A 12,632-nucleotide genomic window follows, 5' to 3' on the forward strand; every position below is an offset into this window, starting at 1 on the left:
ATAGTGTATATTACACATAGTGTAATAGTGTATATTACACATAGTGTAATAATTTCAGGAATAGAATTTAGTGACTCATCACTTACATATAATAATATGAGACCCAGTGTTCATCCCAGTAAGTGACTGTCTTAATGCCCATTGCTCATTTAGCCCATCCCCCCACCCAACTATCCACCAGCAAACCTGTTTGTTTTCTGTACTTAAGAGTTTCTTATGGTTTGCCTCCCTCTCCGTTTTTATCTTATTTTTGTTTCCCTTCTTCTATGTTCTTCTGTTTTGTTTCTTAAATTCCACATATGAGTGAAATTGTGTCCTATTTATCTTTCTCTGGCTGACTTACATCGCTTAGCATGATACACTCTAGTTCCATCTACCTTGTTGCAGATGGTAAGATTGCATTCTTTTTGATTGCTGAGTAATAGTCCATTGAATATATATATGCTGCATCTTTTTTATCCATACATCAGTGGATGGACATTTAGGTTCTTTCCATTCTTTGGCTATTGTTGATAGAGCTGCTATAAAAAAAGGGGCTGCGTGTGCCCCTTTGAATCAGCATTTTTGTATCCTTCAGATAAATATGTAGTAGTGCCGTTGCTGGGTCGTAGGGTAGTTCTATTTTTAATTTTTTGAGGAACCTCCATTCTGTTTTCCAGAGGGAATGCACCAGTTTGCATTCCCACCAGCAGTGCAAAAGGATTCCTCTTTCTCCACATCCTTGCCAACATCTGTTGTGGCCTGAGTTGTTAATTTTAGCCATTCTGATAAGCGTGAGGTGGTATCTCATTTTGGTTTTGATTTGTGTTTTCCTGCTAATGAGTGATGTTGAGCGTCTTTTCATGTGCCTGTTAGCCATCTGGATCTCTCTTATGGAAAAGTATCTATTCATGTCTTTTGCCCATTTCTTCACTGGATTATTAGTTTTTTGGATGTTGAGTTTGATATAAGTTATTTATAGATTTTGGATACTAACCCTTTATCTGATATGTTGTTTCAAATATCTTCTCCCATTTCGCCGGTTGCCTTTTAGTTTTGCTGATTGTTTCCTTCGCTGTGCAGAAGCTTTTTATTTGGATAAAGTCCCAATAGTTCATTTTTCCTTTAGTTTCCCCTGCCTCTGGAGACCAGTGAGAAGTTGCTACAGCTGAGGTCAAAGAGGTTGTTACCTGTTTTCTCCTCTAGGATTTTGATGGCTTCCTGTCTTATGTTTAATTCTTTCATCCAATTTGAGGTTATTTTGTGTATGGTGTAAGAAAGTGGTCCAGATTCATTGTTCTGCATTTGGCTGTCCAGTTTTCCCAACACTGTTCAGAAAAGATGGTCTATTTTCCATTGGATATTCTTTCTTGCTTTGTCAAAGATTGGTTGCCCATACGTTTGTGGGTCCATTTCTGGGTTCTGGGTTCTGTTCCATTGATCTATGTGTCTGTTTTTGTGCCAGTACCATACTGTCTTGATGATTATAACTTTGTAATACAGCTTAAAGTCTGGAAATGTGATGCCTCCAGCTTTGGTTTCCTTTTTCAAAATTACTTTGGCAATTCAGGGTCTTTTCTGGTACCATACAAATTTTAGACTGTTTGTTCCAGCTCTGTGAAGAATGCTGGTGTTACTTTGATAGGGGTTGTATTGAATGTGTAGATTGCTTTGGGTAGTGTCGACATTTTAACAATATTTGTTCTTCCAGTCCACGAGCATGGAATGTTTTTCCACTGTTCTGTGTCTTCTTCCATTTCTTTCATAACCTTTCTATAGTTTTCAGTGTATAGATTTTTCACCTCTTTGATTAAGTTTATTCCTAGATATTTATGGTTTTTCATGCAATTGTAAATGGGATCAATTCCCTGTTATCTCTTTCTGTTGCTTCATTATTGGTGTATAGAAATGTGATTCCTGTACATTGAATTTATATTATGCTACTTTGCTGAATTCCTGGATCAGTTCTAGCAGTTTTTTGATGGAGTCTTTCAGGTTTTCCACATAAAATATCACGTCGTCTGCGAAGAGTGAAAGTGTGACTTCCTCCTTGCTGATGTAGATGCCTTTTATTTCTTTTTTTTTGTCTGATTGCCGAGGTTCAGACTTCCAACACTATTTTGAATAACAGTGTAGTGGAGAGATTGGGCCTCCTTGTCGCGTTCCTGACCTTAGAGGGAAAGCTGTCAGTTTTTCTCTATTGAGGATGATATTAGCAGTCAGTCTTTCATATCTGGTCTTTATGATCTTGAGGTATGTTCCTTCTATCCCTACTTTCTTAACAGCTATCAAGAAAGGATACTGTATGTTGTCAAATTCTTTCTCTGCATCTATTGAGAGGATCATGTGGTTCTTACCCTTTTTTAAATTTATGTGATGTATCACATTAATTGATTTATGGATATTGAACCAGCTCTGGATCACAGGAACAAATCCCACTTGATTGTGGTGAATAAATCTTTTAATGTATTGTTGGATCCGGTTTGCTAGTATCTTGTTGAGAATTTTTGCATCCATGTTCATCAAAGGAATTGGTATGTAGTTCTCCTTTTTAGTAGGGGGTCTTTGTCTGGTTTTGGATTCAAGGTAATGCTGGCCTTGTAGAATGAGTTTGAAAGTTTTCTTTCCATTTCTATTTTTTGGAACAGGTTTAAGGGATAGGTGTTAACTTTTCTTTAAATGTTTGGTAGAATTCCCCTGGAAAGCCTTCCAGCCCTGGACTCTTGTTTTTGGGGAGATTTTTGATTACTGATTTAATTTCTTTACTGGTTGTGGGTCTATTCAAATTTTCCATTTCTTCCAGATTGACCAGTTTGTTGGCATATAATTGCTCATAATATTCTCTTATTATAGTTTGTATTTCTCTGGTGTGATGATCTCTCCTCTTTCATTCTCCTTATTCATTCTCCTCTCCTTTTTCATTTTGATCCATCTGGCTAGAAGTTTATCAATTTTCTTAATTCTTTCAAACAACCAACTCCTGGTTCTGTTGATCTGTTGTTTCTTTGATTCAATCTATATCATTGATTTCTGCTCTAATCTTTATTATTTCCTTTCTTTTGCTGGTTTTGGGCTTTATTTGTTCTTTTTCCCGGTCTTTAAGGTGTAAAGTTAAGTTGTGTATTTGAGACCTTTCTTCCTTCTTTAGGAGAGCCTGGATTGCTATGTACTTCCCTCTTATGACCACCTTTGCTGCATACCAGAGGTTTTGGGCTGTCATGTTTTCATTTTCATTGGCTTCTGTGTACTTCTTAATTTCCTCTTTTATTTCTTGGTTAACCCATTCATTCTGTAGTAAGATGTTCTTTAATCTCCAAGTGTTCATGGTTATTGCAGATTTATTCTTGTGGTTGATTTCGAGTTTCATAGCAAACTCGTGGTCTGAAAATATGAAAGGTATGATCCTGATCTTTTTGTACTTGTTGAGGGCTGATTTGTGTTCCAGTATGTGATCTAGTCTGGAGAATGTTCCATGTGCACTCAAGAAGAATGTGTATTCTGCTGCTTTAGGATGAAATGCCCTAAATGTATCTGTTAAACCATCCAGTCCAGTGTGTCATTCAAAGCCATTGTTTCCTTGTTGATTTTCTGCATATTTGGGTGCTTTCACACTTGGAGCATAAATGTTTACAATTGCTAGATATTCTTGATGGATAGACCCCTTAATTATGATATAATGCCCTCCTTCATCTCTTGATACAGGCTTTATTTTAAAGTCTAGATTGTCTGATATAAGTATGGCTACTCCAGCTTTCATTTGACAACCAGTAGCATGATAGATTGTTCTCCATCCCCTTACTTTCTATCTGTAGGTGTCTTTAGGTCTAAAATGAGTCTCTTGTAAGCAGCATATAAATGTGTCTTTTGTTTTCTTATCCATTCTGATACCCTATGTCTTTTGATTGGAGCATTTAGTCCATTGACATTTAGAGTGAGTACTGAAACATATGAATTTAGTGCCCTTGTGTTCCCTATAGAGTTGTTTATGGTAATGTTCCCTGGTGCTTCTAGTCTTTGTTGCTTTGATCTTTGTTTTGTTTTGTTTTCTCTTTTGTCCACTCAGAGTCCCTCTTAAAATTTCTTGCGGGGATGCTTTAGTGGTCACGTACTCCTTTAGTTTTTGTTTGTCTTGGAAACTCTTTATCTCTCCTTTTATTTTGAATGACAGCCTTTCTGGATAAAGATTTCTTGGCTGCATAATTTTCCAATTCAGCACATTGAATATATCACTCCTTTTTGGCCTGCAAAATTTCTTGTATATAGGTTTATTGCAACCCTGACCTATCTTCCCTTATAGGTTAAGGACAAACTCAAGTTATGCAGATTGTTGCATTAATCATCCAAACAATTTCCTAGGCGTTCAAAATAGTTTGGTGCTGTTCTAGCTGTGTTTCAAGGACAAGACAAGCTCAGGATCTCCATGATGCTCTGCCATCTTAATTCCTCCTTCCTTCATGGTCTTTTTAAAAAGTATGAGTAGTTATTAATTAGAAAAATATACTGTCATAGGAGTCATCTTGATGAGATGTAACTAATTCTTCAAAATATTTTGTACACATAAGTCATACTGTTTCTGAAGTATTTTAAATGTTAATTGAAATAAGAGTTTTTCTCACAAAGTAATTTACTTTATACTGAAATATATGCAATATGAAAATATTTTTCTTCTTATAAAACAAAAGTGCCTTAAAAGTTACGAGTTACGTTTTTAGTGTGCAATTCAGTTTTTCTCTTGACTTGCTCTATGGCACCAGTTCTTAAAGTGTTGTTCAGAGAATCTGGAAGGTCACACCTACTTTCATAATTATAGTTTACTGTTTTCTTTTTTCATACTCGTTCTCTGATGAGTGTACAGTGGTGTTTTCCAGAGGCTGATGGTAAGCAACACAACAGGTTGAACACAGAAGTAGATAATGTGAATCTGACTGTCCCCTGTTCAAACATTAAGGAAATTTACAAAAATGTAAAATAATAACATTTTTCTAGAAAATTTTTTATTTTGGAAAATGAACTTATTTTTCATAAAATGTTATTTATGTTAACCTATAATGACTTAATACCTATAAGGGGATTAATAAGTAAATATTTTGAAATGTTGCCAGTTTTCACTTCAAATATGGTAAGTTTTCATAGAAATTCACTCTCCTTCCACTGTTGTGATAAATTCTTGACCCTTTAGGGGCACCTAGGTGGCTCAGTCAGTTAAGTGTCTGACTTTAGCTCAGGTCATGATCTCGCAGCTCCCCATCGGGCTCTCTGCTGACAGCCTAGAGCCTGGAGCCTGCTTCAGATTCTGTCTCCCTCTTTCTCCGCCCCTCCCCCAGCCACACTCTGTCTCTCTCTCTCTCTCTCTCTCTCTCTCTCTCTCTCAAAAATAAACATTAAAAATTTTTTTAAATAATTCTTGACTCTTTAATACTCAGGTGGTTATTTATTTTTTATGCCATAAAAGTTTTATTTTTTTCTCAAAATTATCCTAAATATTTTTATTGGGTATTAATCAATTTTTGTGAATCTAAACAATTTATGAATGTCTTAATTACAGGTTGCAAGCACAAGAAAACAGTATAATGTACAGATTTCTCGACTAACAGAAGAACTTTCAGCCCTTCAAATGGTAGGTTAGAAGACTATATTCTTCTGAATATTATCTATTTTATTTTTCTTATTTTTTTAATGTTTATTTACTCACCTTGAAAGTGAGGGTGAGAGAGAGAGCAGGGGAGGGGTAGAGAGAGAAAGATAGGGAGAACATCCCAAGCATACTCCATGCTGTCAGCACAAAGCATGATATGGGGCTTCATCTCACGAACCATGAGATCGTGGTCTGAGCCAAAACCAAGAGTTGGAAGCTTAACCAACTGAGCCACCCAGGCGACCCTGAATATTGCTTATTTTAAAGCCAGGATACATTTTAATGTGTCTTGTAATGCACATTCTTGTTCATTCAGAAGATACTAAGCCAGGAACTATGCTAGATTCTAGGAAAAGATTAAAAATCAAGATAAACATGTTAACTGTAATCTTGGAGCCTGTGGTCTAGGAGGACAGATGGATGGCATTTATCACATTTTACTATTACTTTTTTTTTTGACAATGCACAGCATGCTATGAAGCACCCATCTGCAGCTGCTAACACATGCTAGTTTCATCTGGGAGATTAAGTAGAAAGTAAGAGAAAGTATATATATCAGTGGGATAGAAGAAAGACAAGCTTCCCAAAAGAGATAGAGTACTGAAGGATAAATAGGCAAAGAGGAGAAAGGAAAAAAAATACTTGTTTCGATAGAGGTGAGATTAAATATGTAAATTTAACATTAAGATATGATGAAATGGAATTTAATAACCTTGCTTATAGGGGAATGAAAGTACAAGAATTTTTAGAGATTGGGAAGATATTTTCCACTTCACAAACTCTAATCCTTTCTGAATCTCTACCTCACTTTTAATGCTGCCTACAAAACTTAGCAACAACTTATGTCTTGTAATAAATATGTTACATTATGTTAGTTCTCTTTCCATCTCCCATCTCCTTCCCTCACTCTCCTTTTCTCTTACTTTATACAAATCTTATCTTTCCAATTATATTATAAACACCTTGAAGGAGAAAAGTCTTATGCCTTCTTTTATCTTCATTGCCTAGCACAGTGTTTTCCCAGTATGTATTTTAATAAATACTTATTGACTAATATTTAAACAATTCTGAAGGAAAGAACAGATCTTTTTCCACATTCTACAAACTCTGTAATGTACATCTTGAGACTTTAGTCTTTGTGTACAGGTCCTGAGAGTAATAGACTAGAAACCAGTGTTACTTTTTGTTTAATGTCATTTGTGTTAAGGATGTAGGAACATTAAGTAAAACTAATGGGATGCAGTGTGGCCAAATAGTCATGTCTAATTAATTGTTGTTTTCAAGTTTTACTACTTCTTCTATTACCTTGCTATTTTGCTTGTTGTCTTACAGGGACTGGTTTAGCTTTGAGTAGATTCGTAGCTAGAAGAAAGTCTTTCCCCAGTTCAGGATCATTTAATGGCTTGTAAACTCTGGAAGGACAAGAACATTATCTCTTTCTGTTTTCCCAAAGGAATGAATGTGTGTTGGATAAGATCTGCAGGGCTTTTAAAAATAATTCTTATCTGTTTACACAACCAGAGCTGTGTAAACTCAATTTCGAGCCAAAAATTATATTTCTTAGGATTTATAGTGAAACAATTATACTACATAGCTAAGTGGATTTTTCTAAAGATATTAAATATTATGTGATGTCATGTTGATTCCATGGGGAACTGTCCTGAATAACTGAAAAGTGTTTGAAATATCAAACATTGAGAAATATGTTTGAAGGAGGACATGTTCAACTACTTTAAAAAGCAGATTTTGGGGCGCCTGGGTGGCGCAGTCGGTTAAGCGACTGACTTCAGCCAGGTCACGATCTCGTGGTCCGTGAGTTCGAGCCCGCGTCGGGCTCTGGGCTGATGGCTCGGAGCCTGGAGCCTGTTTCCGATTCTGTGTCTCCCTCTCTCTCTGCCCCTCCCCCGTTCATGCTCTGGCTCTCTCTGTCCCAAAAATAAATAAATGTTGAAAAAAAAAATTTTTTTTAAATAAATAAATAAAATAAAAAGCAGATTTTGTCAGGTAACTCAGAAACTCACACTATAGTTTGAGACATAATAACCTGATGTTGGCTATTGATTTATATTCTTAAATACCAATTTTATCAGCTGGACCATAAACATGAAGTCAAGGAGGGAGGTTAAGCATACTTTAGCTAACCCCAAACTAAGTTATGCTTGCAGGAAGGAAAAAAAAACCTGTATTTTAAGTTAGTGTGCAGATTTTTTTTGATAGGTTTAAGAAAAGGCCAGAACCAGTCTCTCTCTACCCACATGTCTCCCTTTGGAGAGCAACACAGCTTTTATTTCTCCTACAGTTTCTCTTAAGAAAACTCAAGGTTTTAATTCTGCCAAATAGGAGAGATTATTTTTAACCTACAGTAGATAGTGGGGCGCCTGGGTGGCTCAGTTGGTTAAGCATCCAACTCTTGATATTGACTCAGGTCATGATCCTGCAGTTCAGGGGATCAAGCCCTGCTTTGGACTCTAGGTTCACAGTGCTGAGGAGCCTGGTTAAGATTCTTTCTCTCCTCTCTCTCTTCCCCTCCCCTGATCTCTAAATAAATAAATAAATAAATAAATAAATAAATAAATAAAATGAACTTTAATCTACAGCAAATAGTAAAAAGACTGGTTATAAATGCCCAAATTTTATACAAGTAAAATGAAAAATTCAATATGATCTTTTTTGGATATGTGAATTTTTTAGAAGTCTAATTTTGAATCTCCATGTGCATAGGTATTTAGATATCTTTTTATTATTGGTTTCTAATCTAGTTAAATAGAGGCCATAGATTATAGTCTATATGATATTGATTCTTAACATTTATTGTGATTTTCTTTATGGTACACTATAGGGTATAATTTTGGAAATACTCCATGAGTACTTGAAAAAATATCTAGTTATCATTTGGTCATATTGTGCCCAAAAGGTAGGAATGTTGGTGGTGATTAATAGTAAATATTCATGAAGGCTTTTTAATAATAGTAATTTTAAATACTCGCTTTAGTATTACTGTGAATTTTTAATAGAATTAGTATATTTTTCTAGAAAGGTTCAACTTTTCTAATTTTAACTTTGTTGTTTGAGGTTAACCAAATATTTTTTTTTTGTCATCATTGGGCAGTGAAATGGTGAATTGGGTAGAGAGAGATGCATAGTATATAACATACCATTATTTATATGCCGTTCACCAGATTCAGAAGTGTGATCCAACCTTGTTACTAATGTCTACATTAAAAATCACATGGGTATCATATAAGCAGCTATAGAAAAAGCTTTGACAAAATCCAATCCCCATTCATGATAAAAACTTGCAGTAAACTAGTAACAGAGGGGAACTTCCTCAACTTGATAAAGAATATCTACAAAAAGCCTACAGCTGTGAAACTAGAAGCTTTCCCACTAAGATCAGGAACAAGGCAGTGATGTGACCTCTTACCATTACTTTTCAACATCATCCTGGAAGTACTAGCTAATGCCATTTGACTAAAAATGGAAATAAAAGTTACATAGATTGGGAAGGAAGAAATTTGATATGATTATCTATGTAGAAAACAAAAAAAAAGTGGTGGGGGTGGGGGGGTCCTGGGTTGTTCAGTCAGTTGAACATCTGACTCGATTTTGGCTCAGGTCATGATCCCAGGGTCATGGGATTGAGCCCCACGTCAAGCTCCACATTGAGCATGGAGCCTGCCTAAAAATAAATCAATCCCCCTCTCTCTCTCTCTCTCTCTCTCTCTCTCTCTCTCTTCCTCTGTCCTTCTTCCCTGCTTGTGTGCTGTCTTTCTAAAATAAAAAATAAAAGTAAAACCCCAAAAAATTCAACCAAAAAGAAAGAAGCAATCATAGCATAGTAAGGTTGCAGGATATAGAGTTAATATACAAAAGTCCATTGTATTCCCACATATCAGCAATTAACAAGTGGAATTTTAAACTAAAAACACAGTGGCATTTACCTTAGCATGTAAAAAAAATTACTTAGATATATATCTAACAAAATATACAAAGTCTGTGTGAGGAAAACTGATGACAGATATCAAACTAGAAGTAGATAAATGAAGAGATAGTCCATGTTCATGGATAGGAAGACTCAGTCAAAATGTCAGTTCTTCACAGCCTGATCCATAGATTGAGTGCAATCCCAGTCAAAATCTCAGTAAGTTATTTTGTGGATATTGACAAACTGACTGTAAAGTATATCTGGAGAGACAAAAGACCCAGAATAGCCAACACAACACTGAAGGAGAAGAAGAAAGTCAGAGGACTAATACTACCAGATTTCAAGACTCACTCTAAAGCTATAATAATCAAGATAGTGTGATCTTGGTGAAAGAATAGACAAGCAGATCAATGAAATAAAAAAAATGAAATAAAACAACCTCGAATGGAGTAAAATATAGACCCACATAAATACAGTCAGCTGATCATTGACAAAGAAGCAAAGGCAAGACAGTGGAGCAAAGATAAGTCTTTTTAGCAAATGGTGCTAGGACAATTAGACATTCACATGTAAAAGAATGAATCCAGACACACCCTCCACAAAAATTAATTCAAAATAGGTCACATTCCTGGGGCACCTGGGTGGCCCAGTCAGTTAAGTGTCTGACTTCGGCTCAGTTCGTCTCATGGCTCATGAGTCTGAGCCCCACAGTTCAAAGCCTGGAGCCTGCTTCAGATTCTTTGTCTTCCTCCCTGTCTGTCTCTCCCCTGCTAATGCTCTGCCTCTCTGTCTCTCAAAAATTAATAAACATTAAAAAGTTTTTTTTAATGGGTCACAACCCTAAATGTAAAATGCAAAACTATAAAATTCCTAGAAGATAACATAGAAGAAAACCTGGATGATCTTGAGTTTCGTAATGAATTTTTGGATATAATATCAAAGGCACGATTGATGAAAGAAACAATTGGTAAGTTGGACTTCATTAAAATGAAAAGTTGCTCTGTGAAAGATAGTCAAGAGAATGAAAATTCAAACCACAGATTAGGAGAAAATATTTGCAAAAGACATAACTGACAAAAGACTGTTATCCAGAATATATGAAGAACTCTTAAAACTCAACAGTAAGAAATCAGCTCAATTAAAAACTGGACCAAAGACCTTGACAGACACGTCACCAAAGAACATATACAGATGGCATATAAACATACAGAAAGGTGCTACACATCATATGTCACCATGGAAATGCAAATTAAAGTAATAATGAGGTGCCATTCATTACATCAAGTATGTGCCAGATATGCCTGTTAGAATGACCAAAATCCAGAACCCTGATACCACCAACCTCTGGGGAAAATGTGGAGCAACAGGAATTCTCATTCATTGCTGGTGGTAATTCAAAATGGTATGGCCACTTTTGAAGGCAGTTTGATGGTTTCTTACAAAATTAAATATACTCTTAACATATTGTCCAACAATTACACTCTTCTGTATTTATCCAAAGGAGCTGAAAACTTATGTCCACACAAAAAAACTCAACATGGATGTTTATAGCAGCTTTTTTCACAGTTGCCAAAATTTGGAAGCAACCAAGATGTCCTTTAGTTAGGTGAATGGATAAACTGTGGTACATTCAGACAGTTATTTAGCACTAAAAAGAAATGAGCTATCAAGCCATGAAAAAAACCGTGGAGGAAACGTAAACACATATTATTAAGTGAAAGAAGCTAGTCTGTAAAGGCTACATATTGTTTGATTCCAGCCGTATGGCATTCTTGGAAAGGCAAAACTATGGGGTAAAAAGACTGACGGTTATCAGGAGTTAAGGAGAAGAGAGGGATAAATAGGCATAGGTGAAGCAGAGAGGATTTTTAGGACACTGTACCTACTCTGTAGTGAATACATATCATTATAAATGTGTCCAAACTCACAAAATGAACAGCACCAAGAGTGAACTCTAATGTAAGCTATGGACTTTGAGTGATAAGGTTGTGTCATTATAGGTTCCTCAGTATTAACAAGTGTATAACTACAGTGAGGGATGTTGAAAATAGGGGAGGGCTTTGCATATTATGGGGTCAAGAAGCATAGCAGAAATCTCTGACTTCTCAATTTTTCTGTGAATCTGAACTGCTCTAAAAATAGTCTATTAAAAATCACATATCAACATAGAAGAAATCCCAAATATCACGCCATAAAACTACCTTTTCATAGATTAGCGACTTACTATATGAATATATATGGAATGTTTAAAGTTTCATTTCTTGTGCACTAATAATTCTAGCTTAATGAAAGATAATTTAGATTAATCATCTGATTTGTAACATAGGGTTAAGATCTTCATTATAATCAGAATTCACAATTTAGAAGCTTATTTCAAAATTTAAAAACATTTTGATATACAGTACTTACATAAAATAAAGTTATGCTGAGTGCACCTGGATGGCCCCATCGGTTTAGCGTCCAACTCTTGATTTCAGCTCAAGTCATGGGATCTATCCCTGCTTGGGATTCTCTCTCCCCCTCTCTCTCTGCCCCTCCCCCACTCACAGGTGCACATGCTCTCTCAAAATAAATAAACATTTTTAAAATAAAAAATAAAATAAAGTTATGCTAAAGATAGTTGAATATTAATTAGTAGTGTACTGACAGTAAGCGGGTTCATCCAAAGCATAATCTACAATTAGTAGAAAATAATCACACTGATTCTCAAAAATAAATAAATAGTTAAAAACAAATAGCTGTGAGGAGCCAGTCATTATAAAGGTTGTTTTTAGTTTAGTCTCATTTGCAAAATATTAAATTTTATCAACTGATTGAGATGCTTGCTCAGTTTTACTGATTAAAGCCTTTTGAGGAGAAATGTTAAAAAAAATTTTTTTTAATGTTTATTTATTATTTTAGAGACAGAGTGCAAGCAGGGGAGGGCAGAGAGAGAAGGAGACGCAGAATCCAAAGCAGGCTCCAGGCTCTGAGCTGTCCACACAGAGCCCAATGCGGGGCTCGAACCCATGAACCACGAGATCATGACCTGAGCCAAAGTTGGCTGGTTAATCGACTGAGCCTCCCAGGTGCCTCATGAGCAGAAATGTTTAA

General features: G+C 35.7%; 1 protein-coding gene across 3 annotated transcripts in view; it reads left to right on the top strand.

The window, feature by feature from the left end:
* The window catches only part of SCLT1 (sodium channel and clathrin linker 1), a 231,976-nt gene that overhangs the window by 149,153 nt on the left and 70,191 nt on the right, over window positions 1–12,632 (top strand). For all 3 annotated transcript variants that reach the window (XR_005789878.1, XM_040474102.1, XM_040474107.1), the window contains exon 14: window positions 5,525–5,596. Coding sequence is in view for 2 of the 3 variants with exons in the window: in XM_040474102.1 (XP_040330036.1) it covers window positions 5,525–5,596 (72 nt within the window). In the remaining variant the exon portion in view is untranslated. The remainder of the gene's footprint in view (window positions 1–5,524; window positions 5,597–12,632) is intronic.

This window comes from Herpailurus yagouaroundi, unplaced genomic scaffold, assembly GCF_014898765.1.
Source record: "Herpailurus yagouaroundi ecotype Mexico unplaced genomic scaffold, PumYag 28, whole genome shotgun sequence".
In the NCBI taxonomy this organism is placed as follows: Eukaryota; Metazoa; Chordata; class Mammalia; order Carnivora; family Felidae; genus Herpailurus; species Herpailurus yagouaroundi.